Source organism: Lissotriton vulgaris, unplaced genomic scaffold (assembly GCF_964263255.1).
Source record: "Lissotriton vulgaris unplaced genomic scaffold, aLisVul1.2 SCAFFOLD_1535, whole genome shotgun sequence".
Lineage (NCBI taxonomy): Eukaryota > Metazoa > Chordata > Amphibia > Caudata > Salamandridae > Lissotriton > Lissotriton vulgaris.
The window spans coordinates 294319-315964 of NW_028248545.1; the positions used below are offsets into that span (position 1 = coordinate 294319).

The window sequence follows — 21646 nt, forward strand, 5'->3', positions numbered from 1 at the left end:
CGGGAGCATGCGGGAGCGCGTTCCTGCCAAGTGGCAGGATCAGGGACTTAGCGATGTTGATCCGGAAGCCCGAGACCCGGCCAAACAAAGCTAGTTCCTCCATGAAATGGGGTATAGAGCTGGTAGGGTGGTCTAGGGCAGCTATGACATCGTCCGCGTACAGACTGATGGTATGGGGTTCGCGCCCAAAGTTGATGCCTTGAATGCGCGGGTTATCTCGGATTTTCTGCGCCAATGGCTCAATATACATGGCAAAGAGAAGGGGGGAGAGAGGGCACCCCTGTCTGGTGCCCCGTTGGATTTCGAACGGATCGGAGCGTAAACCTCCCAGGCGAACCCTCGCCTGCGGGTGATGGTAACAGCTTGCTACCCGAGCGCAGAAGCGGTCACCCAGGCCGAACCGACGCAGAACCTGTAGTAAGTAATCCCAGTTTACGCGGTCGAACGCTTTTTCGGCATCAAAGGCCAGGAGCGCGGAGTCCGAGGCTTGGTAATGTGATTTGTCTATGAGGTGCAGCACCCTCTTGGTGTTGTCGCTACACTGTCGGCTGGGCACGAAACCTGATTGGTCCGGCTCCAAGATACCGGGGAGGCAAGGGCCCAGGCGCGCGGCAAGGACGCCCGTAAATAATTTCATATCGAGATTCAGTAATGAAATGGGGCGAAAAGCAGAGGGGTGCGTAGGTTTTTTGCCGGGTTTTGGGATTACCACCACCTCCGCGGCCAGCATATCTGGGGGGATAGCACCCACACCTTTGAAGGAATTGAAGAGGCGGGTGAGTACCGGAGCCAATTGTAGATGGAAGAGCTTGTAGAAACCCGCCGAGAAGCCATCTGGTCCCGGAGATTTGAGCGGACGCAGACGGGATATGGCAGCCAGGACTTCATCCTGGCGTATGGGGGCATCCAAAGCATCCGCGTTGCCTTTGGAAACCTCGGTGAGAGCCGTCGTTGCCAGGTAGGCTTCGATGTTTCCTGGTGTGGCACCGTCGCTTCCGTACAGGGAGGCGTAGTAGGAGCGGAATGCTTCGGCCACCTGAGTGTCGTCAGTGAGCACTGCCCCATCGTCACCCACAAGACCAGTGACCCTAGTTCGCTGGGTCTTGACCTTCAGGGCGCTCGCCAACAGCCGGCCCGTCCTGTTCCCCCCCCGACGTAATACGTGTGTTTGAGGCGTAAATCCGCGAATTCCGCCCTATCAATGTCCAGGCTGGCTAGCTGGGCCCAGGCCGCCTTCAATTGCTTCCACACCCTCGGGGCACATGTGCGACTGTGGACACGCTCCAGCTCCGCGACTTGCGCCGTGAGGTCGTCTCTTTTGCTTTTGCGATCTTTGGCCTCGGCTGCTGCTATAGCGATAAGTTCACCTCGGACTACCGATTTCAAGGCACCCCAGAGAGCCGTGATAGGTATCCCGGGAGTATCATTGGTAGCCAGGTAGTCAGTGATGCATTCACTAATGCGTTTGGTGATCTCTGGTCTTTGTAATAGCGTTTCGCGTAGGCGCCACGGGCCCCGTGGGCGGCGAGCTGCCCGGAGCTTGAGTGACACCTCGACTGCGTCATGATAAGAGATGGCCGCCGGTGTTATGACGGCCTCCTCAAGACACTGGATAAGGTCCGAAGAGCCTATGAAATGATCCAGTCTGGCGTACGTGCGGTGCACGTGGGAGAAGAATGTGAACTGGGAAGAGTGTGGATGTTTAGTCCTCCAGAGGTCAATCAGCTCCCTGTCCTTCAACCAATCATGGCCTGCGGGAGAGAGAGCACCAGTCCCCCCAAATCTATGTCCCGACCTATCCGTGAGTGCATCCATGACTAAGTTGAGGTCCCCTCCTATGAGTAAGGTTGCGTGTGGAGTCTGAAGCGCCTCCGAAAGTGCGGCCATCAAGAAGGCTTCCTGTCCTGTATTTGGGGCATAGAGGGAGCCAATCGTAAGGTGTGTGCCACCCAGCTGGAATGTGTATACCAAGAGCCGACCCCTGATCTCGCCTACCTTGGCACCCACCCTGCCCTGGAAGCTTTTGGAGAGAAGGATCGCGACCCCCGCATGTTTTGTGGGAAGGGAGGATTAGAACTGGTGGGGGAAGGCGCGGGATCGCATTCTGCGGTAAAGCTTCCGTCCTCCCCCAGCTCGATCCAAAGCGGCACACTGGTCCCCTACCCAGAAACGTCCCCAACCCCAACAACCCCCCCAACAAAACCCACAGCCACCACAGTGCACATGGTTGGATATGTAACGGAAAGTCCCTTTGAGCAAAGGTGTGGCAGTCCTCCCTCGCAATCAGCCCCCCACCCACACCCAACCCCAACAACCCTGACAACCCTGAACCTTGTAGTCCCAATCCTGTTTCCCGGCACAGGATCGTGGTGGAAAGTACTGAAGGGGTCATTTGCGACGGCGGCCTCTCCGGCCCCCCCGCCCGACCCACCCACCGAGTGAGCGAAGTTCGTGCCGTGTAAAGTCTCTCTCCTGAAGTGGCCTATCATTTGGGAGAGGAGGTTTCTTTGGCCACCGCTGTTTCACGCTCCTTGGAGATGACTGAGGCATCCGGCTTGAGGCGGCGAGACGGAGTACGTCCGTAGTGGACAGTGTGCCATCCTCCTGTTGCCGAGTTCTGGGAGCTTCTGAGCACCGGCTCAGTGTCGGTAAAGTCTAAACCCAGGAGTTCACAGGTGTCTGAGTGAACGCAGCTGTTGTAGTCGGCCATTCCATTTAAAGATTATTCGGAACGGGTGACCCCAAGAGTACGGGATTTCTTTTTGCCGCAGATAGTCTGTAACTTGCTTGAACTCTTTCCGTTTTTGAAGAGTGGTGGAGGAGAGATCCTGGTAAAGGGCGATGGGGTGCCCCTGAAATTGAAGGGGCTGGGTGCGCCGGGCCTCTCTTAGGATACGCTCCTTCAACGGGAAATCCGGGAGGAAAGCCAGGATGTCTGGCGGGGGGCCGAGGCTTTGCGAGACAGACCCACCCTGTGCGCCCTATCTATGCGGATAGGAAAGTCCGCCGGTTCACCCAGCACATTTCTGAAGAGGGCCTGGAGGAACTTGGTGACATCAGCCCCTTCTTCTTTCTGAGGCACTCCCCAGACCCGTATGTTGTTCCGACGGGAACGGTTCTCAAGGTCCTCAGTGTGGGCCTGGAGGTCTAGCTGCTAGTCCGTGAGGCGTAGGATCTCCTGCTGGAGCTGCTCGATTTCCGCGCTTCTAGTCTGGTCGGCTTCCTCAACAGCGACCACGCGTTCGCCAAGGCCCTCGACCTCGCGCCGAAGCTCTCTGACCTCACCCGCCACCTCCTGTTGTAGGGATTTGAAGTCTTCTCTGAGCGAGTTAAATAAGGTTTCCAGGAAGGTCCTAGTGATGGGCACCTGGTCATCTGTTGTCACCGGCGGCGATTTCCCCGTCACTGGGGATGGTGGGTCTTTGCCATGTCTGGGCTGCGCCTTGGCTAACAGTTCAGGGAGTGTCTGGGAACCTTTTTTCCCCCTCTGACCCGCCATGGCGTGGATGCTCAGGGCGCCCGCAGGCGGTAGGTAGCAGGGATGTAGTCCGATGCGGGAAGGGTGGTGAGGCAGTATATGGAGCAAGGAGCTCTCAGCAAGTCACTGCGCACTGTGCGTTAACCAGTCGGGGGGCAGTGAAGATAGAGGCCACTGATACACCAGCCAGAGGCGTGGCACTCCTTAACAGCTGCACGGGTTCAGGTCAGCACCACCCAGGAAGCCTGTGGGGCTCAATTAGACAGCACTCGGCCGGGGGCTCGATTATGCCCCCCGAGCCACCCCTGTATCGCCCCGACCTCCTCACCTGTGCAGTTGCAGCTTGGTCAGTGCCCACACCATCCAGAAAGTCGCCGCTGCTCCCGATGTCTGGGGGCCCCCAGAAGCTGCAGGGAAGCAGCGTTGTTGCACCAGGAGGCCACAGGTTCACCCACGCGGTCACTTCCAGGGTGCTGGGGCGGGGAGCTCCGAGGCCAGGCCCGAGGCCGGGGCCTCGATTTTCGCGACTGCCGGCCGGACTGCCCTGGATGCCGGCCGGGTCGCACTGATGAAGGCGCGTCTCCCTCGCAGCCCCGAGGTTGCAGGCAGCGGGGGGCAGGCTCCGGAGGATTCCGCGGGTGAGGGGAATGTTGTATGCGCCAACTAGCGCCGGCCAAATCCCACTGGATGGCAGTTACTCTCCCGTCAGCAGGCCCAAGCCGGGGCGTAAAGTTTCGCGGCCCCCGCGTCCAGCAGAGCGCCGGTGAGGCGGCCGCCCGTCAGGTGGCTTTCGCGGCAGTGGTATGTAGAGCGGCTGCGTTCAGGTCCGCCGCAGCGTCACTGGCATTAATGGCCCGCTCCAGACAGCTTACATGCAGCCGGGTGTTCGCGCAGGACGTCCGGTCCCCGGCACCGCCGCGTCCACCGGCTCTCGGCTGCAGGCACTCCGGGCGGCTCCAGGCGCTGATCGCGGGGCTAAAGGTGCAACCTCAGGACACCGCTGCAGTGAGGCCGCCTCTCCGCTATTTGTGGCTGTGGTCAGGAGAGAAGTAGGTTGAGTTTCTCGGTGGTTTGGCGGGATCGGGCAGGGAGCTCCGGTGACCTGCGTCCGATCACGCCGCCATCATGGACACGCCCCCGCTTATCCAGTGTTTAACCACCACTGGCGATTCCACTGGCGATTCCTTTGAGTGCATGTGCTTTTTAGGTCATTGCGCAAGCGCAAGCCCTAAAAAGCGCGTGCACAATGCCACCAGCCGCCTGCCTGCCTGGCATCACCACATCAAAGGCAGCCCTCCCAGCGCATTTGTCACCCCCTAATTATTCACGGCCTGCAGGCCGTGCTTTCAGTTTCGTCTCCTAATCTTCCCGCCCCTTGCTGCAACAACTGTTTATGCTCTGCTTGAAAAGAAACATGGAATGACTACTTCTGATCCGGCAAACACGCACATGGCTCCATGAAATGTGCTTTCCGCAGTGCTCTGCCGCCTCTGCAGTGGAAGCTTGAACTTGGTCGGGGACACACTGGCAGCAGAGCCCGCAGGGACAAGTTCTCTGGTGTCCTCGTGCGACCCTCCCCGTCCTAGGCACCAGCCCCCTCCTGGGCACAAGCCCCCTTTGGGCACCAGCCCCCTCCTGCCGAGGAAAACTACATCACCTAGCTGCTTTCAGAGCCCCATGCAGAAGCCGTGTTCTCACGTTCACAGCAGAGGCTTTCACGTGTTTTTCAAGTCAAGAGCCCCCGTTGGAAATTCCATTTGCCCAGTGACAAAGGGTTCCTACTGTATCAAGCATGTTTTTTTCTTTTTAATACGTGAGTAGTGGGTAATGGCTATTGACTGGAATCTCAGAGCTAGAAATTGTTCTTTAACCTTGGCCATTCATTTCAGTTCCGCTTTTTTTACAATGCATTTACCAATGCTTTTTTTTTTATTTGCGGCCTTGCATTTCTATCTACCCCTCCTTCCTCTCTCCCTCCCTCCCTCCCTCTCGCTCAGCGCCGAGTCCGAGCCCCTGGCACAGCTTTGCAACAGAGGCCCTCGGCAACAGGGAGAGTCGATTTACACAGGCAGCAATGCAGCCTCTAGACTCTGCAGCCTGGGCCTACACACAAACAGGCAACCATGGACACGAAGAAACGAAATAGCAAAAATATATCAATCTAACCATGGAGACTTTATGGCGACCATTTGCACGGCTCCAGGCAAATACCAGATCAGGCCTCTTTTGCTGTTAAACGATTGACAGTTATTACCCAAATCAATTAACTCTTGTTTTGTAGATCACGAAGCCTTGGCTGCCCCTGCCAGAGCACAATTCCCATACAGAGCAACAACGCCTATGCTCATTTGATCTCTCATTCAGTGAGGTTTTTCTTCGCAGTCTCAAACGTAACTTTGCCATACATGCAGACAGACGCATGCTTGTTAACTTACCCTTATTTAAAGCACCGTGCTTCTAAAGACTTCAATATGGGTAACCAGTTTTGCAAACCTGCAACACCTTCCTAAAAAGGTTTAGTCCTCATTGAATATACGTGATGAAATCAACCTCATTCGCGAGGCAAGAAAAAAGTTGACATTTATACACAGGTCCCGTGATGCAAATTGAAGAAGAAAAAAAACAGCCCTTCGTCCGATTCACACCTCTGCATTATCTTCCTAGAGCACAACCACCAGAGACAAGTTGTTACCAAATAAAACAGTGACTGCTACTTGAGGCCCTGAAATTAGAAGTGTGCACAATGCAGTTTCCGGGATCAGACATTAGCACAACTGATTTAAATATGCCTCAAGTTGTAACACGTAGAGCAATGATGGAAATTAAAGCCAGTTCACAAGAGAAGCAACATTCCAGTTTTCACTCGCACAGCGACCACACAGCTCCACCGATGCACGCACCACACAGCTCCACCGACACAGCTCCACCGATGCACCCACCACACAGCTCCACCGATGCACCCACCACACAGCTCCACTGATGCACCCACCACAGAGCTCCACCGATGCACCCACCACACAGCTCCACCGATACTCCAACTAAGCTCCACCAATGCACCCCCCACACAGCTCCACCAATGCACCCACTAAGCTCCACCGATGCACCCACCACACAGCTCCACCGAGGCACCCACCACACAGCTCCACCGAGGCACCCAACACACAGCTCCACCGAGGCACCCACCACACAGCTCCACCGATGCACCCACCACACAGCTCCACAGATGCACCCACCACACAGCTCCACAGATGCACCCACCACACAGCTCCACAGATGCACCCACCACACAGCTCCACAGATGCACCCACCACACAGCTCCACAGATGCACCCACCACACAACTCCACAGATGCACCCACCACACAGCTCCACCGACACAGCTCCACTGATGCACCCACCACACAGCCCTACCGATGCACCCACCACACAGCCCTACCGATGCACCCACCACACAGCTCCACCGATGCACCCACCACAGAGCTCCACCGATGCACCCACCACAGAGCTCCACCGATGCACCCACCACAGAGCTCCACCGATGCACCCACCACACAGCTCCACCGATGCACCCACCACACAGCTCCACCGATGCACCCACCACTGAGCTCCACCGATGCACCCACCACACAGCTCCACCGATGCACCCACCACACAGCTCCACCGATGCACCCACCACACAGCTCCACCGACACAGCTCCACCTACGCACCCACCACCCAGCTCCACCGATGCACCCACCACCCAGCTCCACCGATGCACCCACCACCCAGCTCCACCGATGCACCCACCACCCAGCTCCACCGATGCACCCACCACCCAGCTCCACCGATGCACCCACCACACAGATCCTCCGATGCAGCCACCACACAGCTCCACCAACAGCTCCACCGATGCACCCACCACCCAGCTCCACCGATGCACCCACCACACAGCTCCACCGACACAGCTCCACCGAGGCACCCACCACACAGCTCCACCGAGGCACCCACCACACAGCTCCACCGAGGCACCCACCACACAGCTCTACCATGCCCCCACCACACAGCTCCACAGATGCACCCACCACACAGCTCCACAGATGCACCCACCACACAGCTCCACAGAGGCACCCACCACACAGCCCTACCGATGCACCCACCACACAGCTCCACCGATGCACCCACCACACAGCTCCACCGATGCACCCACCACACAGCTCCACCGATGCACCCACCACACAGCTCCACCGATGCACCCACCACACAGCTCCACCGATGCACCCACCACACAGCTCCACCGATGCACCCACCACCCAGCTCCACCGATGCACCCACCACACAGCTCCACCGATGCACCCACCACACAGCTCCACCGATGCACCCACCACACAGCTCCACCGATGCACCCACCACACAGCTCCACCGATGCACCCACCACACAGCTCCACCGACACAGCTCCACCGATGCACCCACCACACAGCTCCACCGATGCACCCACCACACAGCTCCACCGAGGCACCCACCACACAGCCCTACCGATGCACCCACCACACAGCTCCACCGATGCACCCACCACACAGCTCCACCGATGCACCCACCACACAGCTCCACCGATGCACCCACCACACAGCTCCACCGATGCACCCACCACACAGCTCCACCGATGCACCCACCACACAGCTCCACCGATGCACCCACCACACAGCTCCACCGATGCACCCACCACACAGCTCCACCGATGCACCCACCACACAGCTCCACCGACACAGCTCCACTGATGCACCCACCACACAGCTCCACCGATGCACCCACCACACAGCTCCACCGATGCAGCAAATAAAAAACACTGAACATAATCTTCACAAAAGTTATTTACAAAAGTTTAAGCTATTGCCATTACAAATTAAATATTAAGTATTGTCATACTCCTTTTCACCCCTGAGGCGGAAGCCGGGGGCCCTTGAGCACTCTTGCTCCCTTTGATTTGTAAAACGCGAACAGGAATTATTGAACTCAAAAGCTGTACTTTTAAAATCTGTAAATATTTTACTAGGTCGATTTTAAAGATCCTGTTGGCCCTACCTTTGGTGCAAGAACTACGTTGCCCAGAGCGGCCTCACACCCCCTCCTCAGCTGATAAGCGTCGCTAGTTCGGGCGCTCGGCGCTGAATTCATTTTGGGCGCCATCTTGGGTAAGGGTGGGATCGCGGTCTAGTTGATCGATGATCCCACCCTCCTCACGCCCCCTACACTGGATATAAACAGCAAAGTCCCCCGTCCGCGCAGCGGGCGGGCGCAGCGGGCGCGCCAAAGGCAAGCCCGTCTGCGCCCGTCCGCGACCGGACGGGACCAGGGGCCATACCCCCTGTGCAAGGCGGTTCAGAGCGTAGCAGATCGATGAGGTATGATTCCATCACACTAAAAAACTTAATGCCTCCGATCACTCACACCTGTCAGCACTCCATTCTCCCGGACTCTCCATCCGGGATCTGCTCTCACTGTACATTCTCACTGACCAGCTATCATGATAAGTCTCCCTCTGGCAAAACCTACAAAATGTTTCTCTTAAATTGCCGGTCATTGACCAAACATGCCACGCAAATGTCTCTCCTGCTGGAGGAAAACGAGCCAGATGTAATATTCCTGACGGAGACCTGGTTAAAAGACGCCTCTGACTTGGATATCACCTCTATTCTGCAAATGGGATATACTTTGCAGAGATTAGACAGATCAGAAGGTAGAGGAGGCGGCCTAGGCATCCTTCTTAAAAATCATTACCTCTGTAGAACCTCATCGGCCGATATTTCTAACTGTGAGAGTATGTTATTTACTCTTGAATTTTCACCTACAGATTCATTCTCTGGTATACTTATCTACCGCCCCCCCCCCCAATCAAATAGGAGATTTCATTGAATCACTCCAGTCAAAAATAGCTAACTTCGTGGTTAGTAGATCCTATTTCTCTATATTAGGAGATATAAATATTCACTTAGATGATCCTAACGAGTCCATGGCTAAGGCATTTCTGGACAGTATGGCAGCTCTCCAGATTATACAGAAAGGCTTTGTGCCTACGCATGAAAAGGGCCATCTTCTTGACGGTGTTTTCAGCAATGACAATAGATTGGAAGTAGGGACCCCACTACCTCTCACCTGGACAGACCACTGTTTAATACCTATTCAGTGGATTCCAGCTACGCCACTTCAGCCCTCTCCTCGTACTACCCTTTTTGGAAGAGACTGGTCCAAAGTCTCCCCAGACCAATGGGCCAATTTACTCTCGGCTGTCCCCCCCCAAAGGGCCACAGACCCTGCAGTGCAATACGAGAACTACATCAAATGGCTGTGCACAGCCTTAGACTCTATCGCACCTATCAAAGCCCTTAAAGAAAAAACTAAGTCCAAGGATTCACCTTGGTACACTCCTGAACTTAAAGAACTAAAAAGGGCATGCAGAAGACTTGAAAGAAACTGGAGGATTTCTCGTAGTAAGATAGACAAAACCACACATCTTGAAGCTATTAAAAAATACAAATTAGAAATCAGACGAACTAAAACTTTATACTTCGAGGAAAAAATCTTAACTGCCTCCAACTCTTCTAGAGAAATCTTTCAGATAGCAAAATTTCTGATTGATATCCCCCTGGTTCCTGCTGATCCGAGCACAGCTCAGGCCCGCTGTGAAAGTCAAGATGAGTACTTCCACAGCAAAATACAAAAAATTGCCTCTGCCTTTAGTTCACCTAATTTATCCCAGGATATGGGAACTAGTTCACCTAACGTCACGACTCCAAAATTAGATGAGTTTCCATTGCTGGATGAGAACTCATTTGCGACTATTATGACGAAAATAAAATCAGGATCTCCTACAGACCCTGCTCCTCCCCATCAGATAGTAAAAATTGAGAACATTGTTAAACCTGTTATTCTCAACATATTAAACACGTCCATTTCCACAGGTTCAGTACCTACCGCATGGAAATGTGCACAGGTCAAGGCTTTGCTGAAGAAACCCACTCTGGACCCAGGTAATATGGCCAACTACCGGCCTATTTCCCTCCTTCCGTGGATCAGCAAACTCCTAGAAAAACACGTCAACTCGTCTATCACTCAATTTTTAGAGAACCATCATCTTCTTCACGATTCCCAAGCGGGTTTTCGTCCAAAATTGGGAACTGAGGCGGCCCTCCTGGCGGTAACTGAGCTGGCCAGGAAGCAAATGGATCAAGGCGGCACTACAGCAATTATGTTGCTTGACCTCAGTGCCGCTTTTGATACCGTTAACACCAGCATTCTTCTTCACCGCCTCAACCAGATGGGAATTTCTGGGAAGGCCATGCACTGGCTCCAGTCATTCCTGGAGAACCGCTCTTTCAGGGTAGTTGAGGGTACCACTTACTCAAAAGTCTGGCCCTTGGATCAAGGTGTACCTCAGGGCTCTTCACTGAGCCCTACTCTTTTTAATATTTATATGCAGCCGTTAGCTGACATAGTGCACTCTTTCGGCCTTGATATAATAACCTACGCCGATGATACGCAATTAGTCGTATCTATGAATCAGGCAGACTCCTCCCCGTCCAATCTAAGTAACTGTCTGGTAGCGGTAGCTCAGTGGATGGCCACCTCGCATTTAAAGTTAAATGGCGAGAAAACTGAGCTCATGGTGTTGGGCAATTCAACCATTCCCAGTCCTTTGTTGGATTGGCCACCATGCATGGGCCCCATACCCCAACCAAAGTGCCATATAAAGAGCTTAGGCATTTGGCTGGACTCCAATCTCAGCTTTATGCAGCAAGCTACTACTCTCTCTGCCACATGCTTTGGGCTAATGCGTATGCTGAGAAAAGTGCTGCCTCTTCTCCCTTTTGAAGCTCGCAGAATAATGGTTCAAGCCATTATTCTGTCCCGCCTGGATTATGGGAACTCGTTATACCTAGGTGCCCCCGCATTTACAATCAAAAAGCTACAGGTGACCCAGAACGCCGCAGCCCGCCTCCTGTTAGGCCTCAACAAACGAGAATCAGCCACCACTGCCCTGAGGAAACTGCACTGGCTTCCTGTTAAGGCCAGAGTGCTGTTTAAATCTCTTTGTTTTATGCACAAAGCTATGTGGAAGAATGCCCCCACTATGATCTGTTCCTTGGCAAAACCCTATCTTCCTCACAGATCCCTAAGATCCAGCACTGCCTTTCTGGCTACTGTCAATAAAATCAGACGGACCAGATGGGGCGGACGTTCCTTCTCCTGGAATGCCGCGAAAGAATGGAACTCTCTGCCCACCTCCCTTCGCAGTGAACCTAGCCTTTTAAAATTCCGGAAGGATCTGAAAACTTACCTGTTCATTTAATCTCTTTCCCTTTTAGTATGACGGTACTCAGCGCTACGAGGCCTCCGGGTTGTTTGCGCTCTACAAAACCCGATTAATAATAATAATAATAATAATAAATTATTCAAGTATTAATTATTTAAAAAAATTAATAGCCATTGTTATTTGTAATATCAATACATCTAAGTCACGTAAATACAAAACATGTTGCATTACAAATGCTATAGGTGTCACATTTGCGAACGTTATAACTATTGGCATTGTAAATGACAAAGCTATTAATTTAGCTATTTTAAAAAATAACACATAAATAAAAAAAATTCATTTATAAGACCAATAGCTCAAACTTTCCTAATGCGAGCCCTATTGCATTTCCAATGCTTGTTTCATTTATAAGCCTCAAAATTAGCGTGGGTTACAATCTATAGAAAAGTAACACTGAAATGAATGCATAACCCCCTTCCCCTGTGGTCAGCCCTTCCTCTCTCACTTCCCCAATTCTTGCCATAAAGTTTTGGAGAGGGGGCTGACTTTAAAACTTTTGCTAAGTGAGAGATCAGAGCCATAATGTTTGAAGACCTCTGCTCTAGATCACACAGGATTCTAAACAACTTCCCAAATGAGACAAGTTCCTCAGAATTATTAGGCCTTCCTTGATAATTCCAGGTGGCCAGATAACTCTCCACCAATGGCCACTACTGATCATAATGTTGAACCGCTGGAGTGCTAAGCATTACATGCCTCTGAGTTGTGGACAATTAACTTTTGAGACAAATAATGGGAAGTAGCCCACAAGTTTGTGATCTTTTCTTTTGCAGATGCAGTAGAGTTTTACAGTTGAGACCACCGGTGTCTGGGGTGTCTAACCACAGCAGCAGTTTGAGGAGAGGACAGCAAACAAAACAGGCTAGATCTCCTTAACCAAAGGGGCTTGAATTATGGCTCTAATTGTTCTGGAAATAGAATGGCAATCTCCACCCACTAGGACAGCTCCTCACACCACGGGACGAAGACCAAAAGGCTTGAGGTCCCAAAGGGTTTACAAAGAGTGCAGTCACATTGGGTGCTAAAGACAGAAATAACCACACTCAAAAAACTGGTTCAGACAGGTCAGTCCTCCATTGATGACAAACACAATTTTAGGTGAAATCTTGCATTGGGCTCATGGGACACCCACAGTGCTGTCCTGAAACATCAGAGGGATGGATGCCCCAGCTTTATAAAAGCGTGGCAGATGACGTTTGTTCCAACACACAGACAAACCAATTTACATAATAGTAAGACTGGCTAAAGATGGTGGTTGGACAAGCATGCTGACTAGGAAAAGGTTCAGCTATAATGGAAAGAAAGCTCCTTTTGATATTCACTGATTGAAAGAGTCAAAAACCAACTGCATGGGCAGAATTATCAACATCCTTAACGACCTGGTTCCAAGACAAACTCTCCACTCAGCCAAGATTTTAATGAGTAAGATGGCCAGTCTCAAAATTCTTCAGTCTCATCCTCACTCCGATTCATTGGGTTGATCTGTTTAATAGTATTTAAACTGACAAAATTGTGCAATGGCACACTGCTAAGGTCCTGAACCTTTAATAAGCGCATTCAAAATAATCTTTTGGTAGTGCCTATCGCCACTACTATGCCCATTCGCATCACCATGAAACAAACCTAGTAAAAGAAGTTACTCACTTCTGTCCATGAGTCCAGCAGGCATCTTTCACAGGGTGGTAGCTGCTCTTTGACGGGTTGTACTCAACAGAATCTTCTGAAGTTTCGGACTTTGAAGTGCCAAAGAAACTGAGAAAGTGTGAGATTAAAGAGAAGGTGTCAATCTCTTTTTAAATAAAAATTTTTTAAAAAGACAAGCACTCCCTCCACAGCTCAAATTCAGCATCTATCCACTTGCAAGAGACTTCATTATAAATCAATGCATTTTACATAAATGAAAGAACAAACTTATTGTTAGCATGCCGGGAACTCAAATTAAAGGCCAACTAGATTAGCCTGTTCAGGCAGTGTTAAGATGAACACAGCGTGTCAGCCAAAAGGCAGAACTGGCACTAACGTAAGAGCGTGCCATGTGCTGTCTCAGCAACAGACAACAGAGCAAAGGATTTAAACAAATAAAACCAGGATATAAAGAGGCATGAGTCACTGACGGTCAAAGTTACATAACCTAACTGTACATGGCCAACTCAAAACCCCAGCTAAGCTATAGCACAGACTTGGCCCCTGGGCATCTGACTGCTTTACAATAGAAACAAACAATGACTTCTTAAATACCATAATAAAAAAAACAAGAAACCAGGAGAAAATGGGAGGAAGACTGTATATAGATATAGTTATAGTTCTCAGATAGTCCAAGGAGGGATATTTTAGTGCTACAACCTCCAACAATTTTAAGTATAAACTGAAGAGCAGGTAGTGGCAAGAACAATTAACCCAAGTGTCTTTCGAAGAGAAGATCTTTGAGATCTTTTTTGATGGTTGAATGGCAAGCGATCAAGCAGAGGAAGAGGGTTCCATATTCTGAGTCATAAATGGCTCCAGATTGAAGGTGGGAGGCTCAAGGAGAAGGAACAGAGCATGTCTAGCCCCCTATTGGGAGCCCAAATCTTTTAATTTCTCAGTTAAGTATGAGGGCGAAGAGTAAGTGCTTTGAAGGTAGTGCATGCAGTAATAAATTGGACTCTTGTCCCTATAAGGACCAATCGGAGGGTGAGCAAGGTTAGGAGTTGTGTACAAATTTCCTGTGACAGGTCACATAGCCTGCAGAAGCATGTAGGACTGCTCTGAGGGGCCCAGGTGAACTTTTCTGAGAGATGGGCAATCCCGTAGTTCAGTCTGAAAAGAACCAGCGCTTTAATAACGGATTATACGTCCTAGGGTGGGATGACTTGCCAGACTCCCTATAGCAGCTGTTAGAATTGGGGGTCTCTATTATTGGCGCAAGTATTCACTTGTGACAAGCAGGGACCCTCTCCTCTAAGTCAGGGCGAAGGATGACCCCTTAATTACCCTTGCTCACCCTCTAAGTGCGTGGCATGAGCAGCCAAGGCTATTCTCCAGGCATTGCTTAGTTAAGCATTTGTAACAACACACACAGTAAATGTACCGATCCCCCCACAAATGGACACCAGGCGGTAGATATATAAAAATGTGTCTTCTTTATGTAAAAATATATATGCAGGCAAGTATTTATCACAAGACCATCAATAACGTTTTTCTTATCCACAAGGTTGAAAATAGGCAAGTGTTCTCTGTTTTAATGGCTGCTTCCTTTCAAAAATGCTTTCTCTTTGGTTTCCAGGTACCCTAGGCTAGTCTTCTGCCCGCTGGGCGCTTCGTAGCATTTCTGGGCGCTCTGAACGGGAGAACTCGGCACACCCTGTCAAGGCTCACGCAACGCGGCGTACACTTCGGCAGAGAAGAGAGAGGCGTACGGCTGTAAGCCTCGGGTGCGAGGCGCACGGGTCTCTTCACCGGAGATGGAGCGCACAGCGCAGTCTCTTACGGTTTGACGAGACGCACAGATCCCTCTTCAGCACGGACGCGCCCAGCTCACTGCCTCACATGCGGGGCGTACAAGACAGTCAGTAAGATCTACGATGCGCACAGCTGATCTAACGCTTATGGCAATGTGAAGCATACAGAGCTCAAAGCGCACAGTCTACTCATGGTCACACGGAGGGGGTGATGCGAACGGGGAAATAAAACGTTGCGGGCCCCGAGCCCGGTGTGAACGAGACGTACCTTGGGGTTAATCTTTGCAAAGGCAGGTGCGGGCGCACAGCGGCTCTTTAATAAAAGGGCGAGGTGGCGTCCGGGGCTCCCGAAGTTTCTCGGAGTCAGGTCTCTGGGTCTTTGGGGTCCGGTGTAGACATCATGCGGGGGCACTCCAGCGAGCCTCCGACGGCGGTGATGCAGCGATTTCCCTCAGCGGGGGAAGAGCGGCTCGGCGGAGCAGGGCTCTCCCTAGGGCGGGGACGGGGAAACAGTTCGATCACGGCCTCAAGGAGGGGCTGGGGGGCAGCGAGCCATCCAAGGCGAGGTGACGCAGTGATTTCCCTCAGCGGGGGGAGAGCGGCTCGACGGAGCGGGGCTCTTCCTTGGCGGGGACGGGGAAACACAGTTGGTCACGGCCTCAAGGAGGGGCTGGGGGCGCCAGGGTCACGGCTCCGGCGGGGCAGAAGTCCTTAGAATTACCGGCAGGCAGACTAGCAGAGAGCAGGTTGAGCCAGATGGTGCTGTGGCTCAGGTCAGGGAGCAAGCTCAGTCAAGCCCTTTGCTGATTTGTGCTAGAAACTTTCTCAAAGTCTTTTCAGCAAGTCTTTTCCTCTCTTTCCTCAGCAAGGCAAGCAGCAGGCCAGTCCTTCCAGCGTCTTCTTCTCCTAGTTGGGCAGAGGTTCTTTGTGGGAAACAGGATTCTGATTTACAAGGAGCAGGGCTCCTACTTTTATACAGCATTTTCTTTGTTCTTGCAGGCCAGGGGGGCCTCTGCATAACTTCTTTCAGTCTCTGAGCACTTTGTGGGGTGTACTCTGGCTTCTTCTTTCAGTGTGAGGGGCAGGCGCATCGGACGCTCCACAGGAGGTGGAGCCAGCATTGTGTAGACGGGGCAGCCAGGAGTACCTTGTTGACAGTGCTTCTCCCTTCCTGGGCCTGGCGTCGGGCTGAGTCATCAGTTGCTCCCCAGGGGGCGGAGCCAGCATTGTGGTGGCAGAGCACAGCCCTATTCAGAGTCCAGGGGCACTCCACCTCCCACCAAGGTGTAATCCTTGCATTCACCACCTGTCATCTCCCAGCCCTGTCACTCACACAACCCAGACACCAGATACACATCCTAGCAGAGGCGGGCTGAAATGGTTAGGCAAGCAAATGCTAACTTTCTAAAAGTAGCATTTGCAAACACAGGATATTAAAATAAACTTTACTAAAAGATGTATTTTATTATTCTGAGTTCAGGCATACTAAACTTGACTTTCTATCATGTTTCCTGAGCCTGCTGGGATTATAGGGTGTAATAATTCCAGCAGCCCATCTTGGCTTAAGATAACAGGTAGCCTTACAAAAGTGAAAAACGAATTTGGCTGTAATTCACTATTAGGACATGTCACACACATCAGGGCTTGTCCTACCTTACACTTACAATGCACCCTGCCCTAGGGCCTACCATAGGGGTGACTAATATAAAGTTACGGGAAGGTTTAGAGGTTGGCAAGTGTGTGCACCTGCCCAGCCAGTTTGACAGTACCAGACTGCACGCAGGTTCTGCAATGGCAGACCCTAGACACATTTTAAAAGGCTGCTTCTGTGGGTGGCGCAACCAGCGCTGCAGGCCCACAAGCAGCATTGGCATTTACAAACCCTGGCACTCCTAGTGCACTTTACTGGGGACTGACAGTAAATCCAATGAACCAATCCTGGAAATCAACCACATATACACTTTGCACAAGGAGAGCATATGCACTTTAGCACTAGTCAGCAGTGGTTAAGTGCCCAGAGTCATTAAACCAACAAAAACAGGTCTGAGAGAATATTGGAGGAAGGCAAAAAGTTCAGGGATAGCAGCATTAGCTGGAACCGGGCTATATTTAGGAAATGGCTCTGAAGGTTGAAATGGCTGTCAATCCAAGGGACCTGGCACTCTGAACAATGGTCAAACAGCCCTCCAAGGTAGGGGAGAGCGCCATGCAATCTTGAACAGAAGGATTACCTTTCTTCAACAATCTCAGAATAAATTCAGTTTTTGGTACATGAAGTTTGAGCTGTTGATTTGTCATCCATGAATTAATTCTCGTCAATGAGCTGGATAGGAAGAGGTCATCCCAGGATGCGATTTTAAGGTAGATTTGGGTATCAGCTGCATATAGGTTGCAGGGGATCCCAGAATTTCTAAGAATTGTGCATGCTGGCCCAAGTTCGCTATTGCAAAAGATTGGAGAGAGGATCTAGCCTTGGGGGACACTTGCTGCAGAAAAACTGGCCTTGTGACAGAGTTCCCATTTTCACTATTTGAGAGCAGTCTGTTAGGCAGGAGGTAAACCAGTTCGGGAATACACCTTAAGATCCCATTCGCTGGGGAGGAGCCAAGATGGCGGACGGAACGGACGCGTGAGTTCCCGGCTCCGCAACCCGTCTGCTTTTACATTAAAATCCTGCTATTTATCCTCGACTGTACCGTGTTTAACCGAGGCCATTGCCGTTCGGGAGAAAACGGCGTCCATCTGAGGTCTCTCCCGGCTGGATTCACTGTGGACTCGCTGCGTTTGCCGATCTCCGGCGCAGCCCCTGTAATCTGTCCCGATGATCGCCGCCGGACGCCGCTGGACTTAGTCGGTGAGGCTCGCTGGGGTAGAGCCGATCCTTTTGGGTGCGTGACCGTTTGCAGAGCTGGGCGGATTTGCTCTTCTTTATTGTGACGAGACCCCACTTAATAACGGAGCGTTTACTTGAGGGACTGGAGCTGTGCAAGCGACGCTTTCCTTTGTCCCGAGACAGGCAACTGGAGTGGACTCCATTTTTGAGCGTCTTCACCGCCGCGCACGCCCGCACCAACAGCAAGCGAGGAGGCTCTCACTCCGCACAGCCCCCCACCCCCCCAGACTGGGAGCCGTGCTACCATTAGTGGCCCTAACTGCTGTTTCATTTGGTGCTGTGGTCGCCCCCCTCCCTCCATTGCGGGCTGACCGTAGGGGTGGTAATGGCGCCTACATATCGTAACGGAAACGTGGTGGATCCCCTGTCTCAAATATCTGCAGCCCTGCCTGTCCTAGAGCCCGAGGCTGCTCTGAGGGCGTCACTGAGCAGTGCTGACCGGCCAGTATTGCGGAGTGACCTGACTTGTGGCGACATCCTGACAGCCCTCGCAGAGCTAAGGGCGACATGGCGAAGGAACGCCCGAGAACTGGAGTGGAAGATAGAAGAAGCTGCTTCTGACATAAAGCGACTACGGCTGGCTGATCCCCTACTGCCTCTCACTGCTCCCGGGGTGGATACAGTGTTGCAACGTGAGGATACGGAGGGCTGCTCTGTCCCTGGCTACAATGTTGAGTGTTTCCTAATGGACGAGGCTACAGTTACAAAATCTCCCTCCACTCTGACAACTGAGACTTTGCCTGTACAAATGCTGACATCGTCGTTTCTACACTATCGGAGTGGGTGTCATCCTGGGATAAAAGGAGAGTTCGTCAACTTGGACGTTGATCTGGTTGGTGAGTGGGGACACTCCCCTCCTCTTCCTCTGCTTCGTCTACGTTGAGATCTTTCTCCTTTGTTCTGCCTGAAGTGCACTCACAGCTGCGGCCATTCCTGGAGGGACTCCGACGCTCAGGACAGGGCTGAGGTTTTCCCCCGCTGGTTCTGATCGATTGCCTGGCTATGACCCCGGACTGAAACACTTGTTGACATATTGGTCACGTATTGCTTGCAATTATCCCCCACTTCAGGTCGCAATTACTATCATGCGTAATGGTCTCTTTCCCACTTCAAGCTGCAATTACTGTGTTTGATCTTTTTTGTCCCTGCCTTATGGGGTGATTGTTTTTGCGGGCTGGTGATCCGGGGGCAAACGTTGTGACTGATGGTCTCGGACCTTATGCCTGATCAGTTGGGGGGGACCCGGATTGGAACGCTATTTCGATATGTGCAGGAGCTCTCCTTGTGATATCCCTCCTTATTTGTGGCTACAACTTCTGTACTCTTTTTGGCCTTATTGATGGGTTGTAAGTGTTGCGCGGGTGGTGGGGCCCGGGACTCAGTAATTTTGGCCCTCCTCCGGGGTTAGGGGTTTCATGGGAGTTTTAGATTAGGCTACTCTTTTCTTGCTCCCTATATTTTAGGTGTTATGGGTTTTTCCTTTCTTTCCTTCTCTTCCCTTTCTCTTCTATATTTCGGGTTTAATGGGCGACAGACACACTGCTGGGGGGGGGTAGGCCGTAGCCTTCGCATGCGTGTAGGGTGGGGGTTGGGGGATGAGTTTTTAATTTCTTTTCTGTTTCTATGGTGCCTTCTTTTTCTTTTTAATTTTTCTTCCCTTCCTTTCTATCTTGGGTCTGTGTCGATGTTGCTGGAAGGCGGGTGGCGGTAGACATTTATTGAACTCTTGGTTCCGATACCCTTGCTGCACACTTTATGGACCGCCATGCCGCCTGGGGATACTGGACCCCTGGGTTGCTGGGTTGTGCGTGACCCGGTCACTACTGTTATATCACGCCTACACGGACCTTGTTCTTCCATCTTATATCTTATTTTCTATTAAACCGGAACAGTTGGACTTTAATAGCTGCTATAAAAAACCTTTAAAATTAACCTTCACTGCTCCTTCGGCGTGATAGCACATCCTCTACAGTGTAACTGTTGAATGCTTGCTTGCCGTTATTGCTATGCTATTGCGTCACCGTACTGCATGCACCGGTGCTCGAACAGTATTCGTGGCCGGCCTGAGGGTTGTGGGCCCGTATTTGTATTTGTGTAGATGCACCAATAAAGGTTTTCAAAAATTAAAAAAAAAAAAAAAAGATCCCATTCGCTGTTTCAGAGTGTTTATCAGCGCCTGGTGGTTGACTTTGTCAAATGCAGCAGAGGGGTAGAGGAGAAAAAAAAATAGGCAAGAACTTACAGCGTCCAGGATGCAGAAAGCGCCACCCACCATCTGCAGAATTGCAGTCTCTATGCTGTGGCCCTGACGGAAATATGATTCGAGAGTGTTAAGACGGTTGTTTGGATGTGGAATGACAGCTGAGAGCTACGCAACTTCAAACTATCTTACCTAGGAATGGAAGGGAGGAGAATGGATAAAAGTTGTTCAAGTTGTTGAGATCCACGAAACGTTATATTTTGTGTTTTTTTTTAAAGGAGAGATTGTGTTATAGTCTGGTGTCACCCCTGTTCAAGGGAGGAGCTGACCAGAGTAGTCCACAAGGGATGTGTATGTTTGGTAAGGACTTTATGGATGGAGCCAGGAATAGCTTCACAGAGAAGTTTAAGGGTTTCACCTTAGATATGTCAAACCGTAGATCAGCCTCTGAGATTGCGGAGAAAGATTACCTTGGCTGCAGCGCCTTGCAGGGTAGATTCTCATCAACTTTATTATCAAATGTCTCTGGAAGGGAGAGGTTCATGTCTTTGACTGTCAAAGATATTCACAAATTTGATGCACAAGGCCTCAGAGGACATGGGTGAGAAAGTTGGAGAAGGATTGTTAACCCGTTTCATTACCTCAAAAACGTGTTTAGATCTGTTGTTGGCACTGTCCAAGAGGACTAGGTAATGAGGACTTGGCTCGAAGATGTGGGGCTATATGTATGTAACTTTGGTTTTGCGTTTCTCATTGGCGATTTTTTGAAAATCGATATTTGAGAATCGCAAATGCTGTGTATGTAGGATTTGCAAATAATTTTGCGAATTCTACATATTCCTTAATTGCAAATCGCAAATTGCAATTCGCAATTAAGGAATTCCTCCCCATTCATTCCTATGGGCCTATAGGCATATGGGAATGAAGGGGAAGACATTCTCAATTTGCGATTCTCAGTTAGAGATTTGCAAATTGCAAATGCAATTTCAAGGGTGCGAGGGTGTCAAAAGGACACCCTGTTGCACCCCTGAAATGTACATGTGGTACACATGGGCATGCATGTGTGCCACATGGCACTTTGCGATTTCTTTGAAAAATTCACTTTTTTGCATTTTACAAATTACCGCCAACTTGAAGTTGGTGGTAATTTGCGATTCCTTAAGGCCAAATTGCACTTTTTCTGGGCCGCTTGCATTGCATTTGAGGAATGGCAATTTGCGATTCCTTAAATGCAATTGCAAAATAAGGAATCGCACATTTTGTGATTCCTTATTTTGCAAGACTGTT

The 21646-nt window shown here is 51.2% G+C and overlaps 1 protein-coding gene across 2 annotated transcripts in view; it reads right to left on the reverse strand.

Moving 5' to 3' along the window:
* The window catches only part of LIG1 (DNA ligase 1), a 397262-nt gene that overhangs the window by 201693 nt on the left and 173923 nt on the right, over positions 1-21646 (reverse strand). For both annotated transcript variants that reach the window (XM_086950012.1, XM_086950011.1), the window contains exon 9: positions 13471-13578. In XM_086950012.1, the coding sequence (XP_086806138.1) occupies positions 13471-13578 (108 nt within the window). The remainder of the gene's footprint in view (positions 1-13470; positions 13579-21646) is intronic.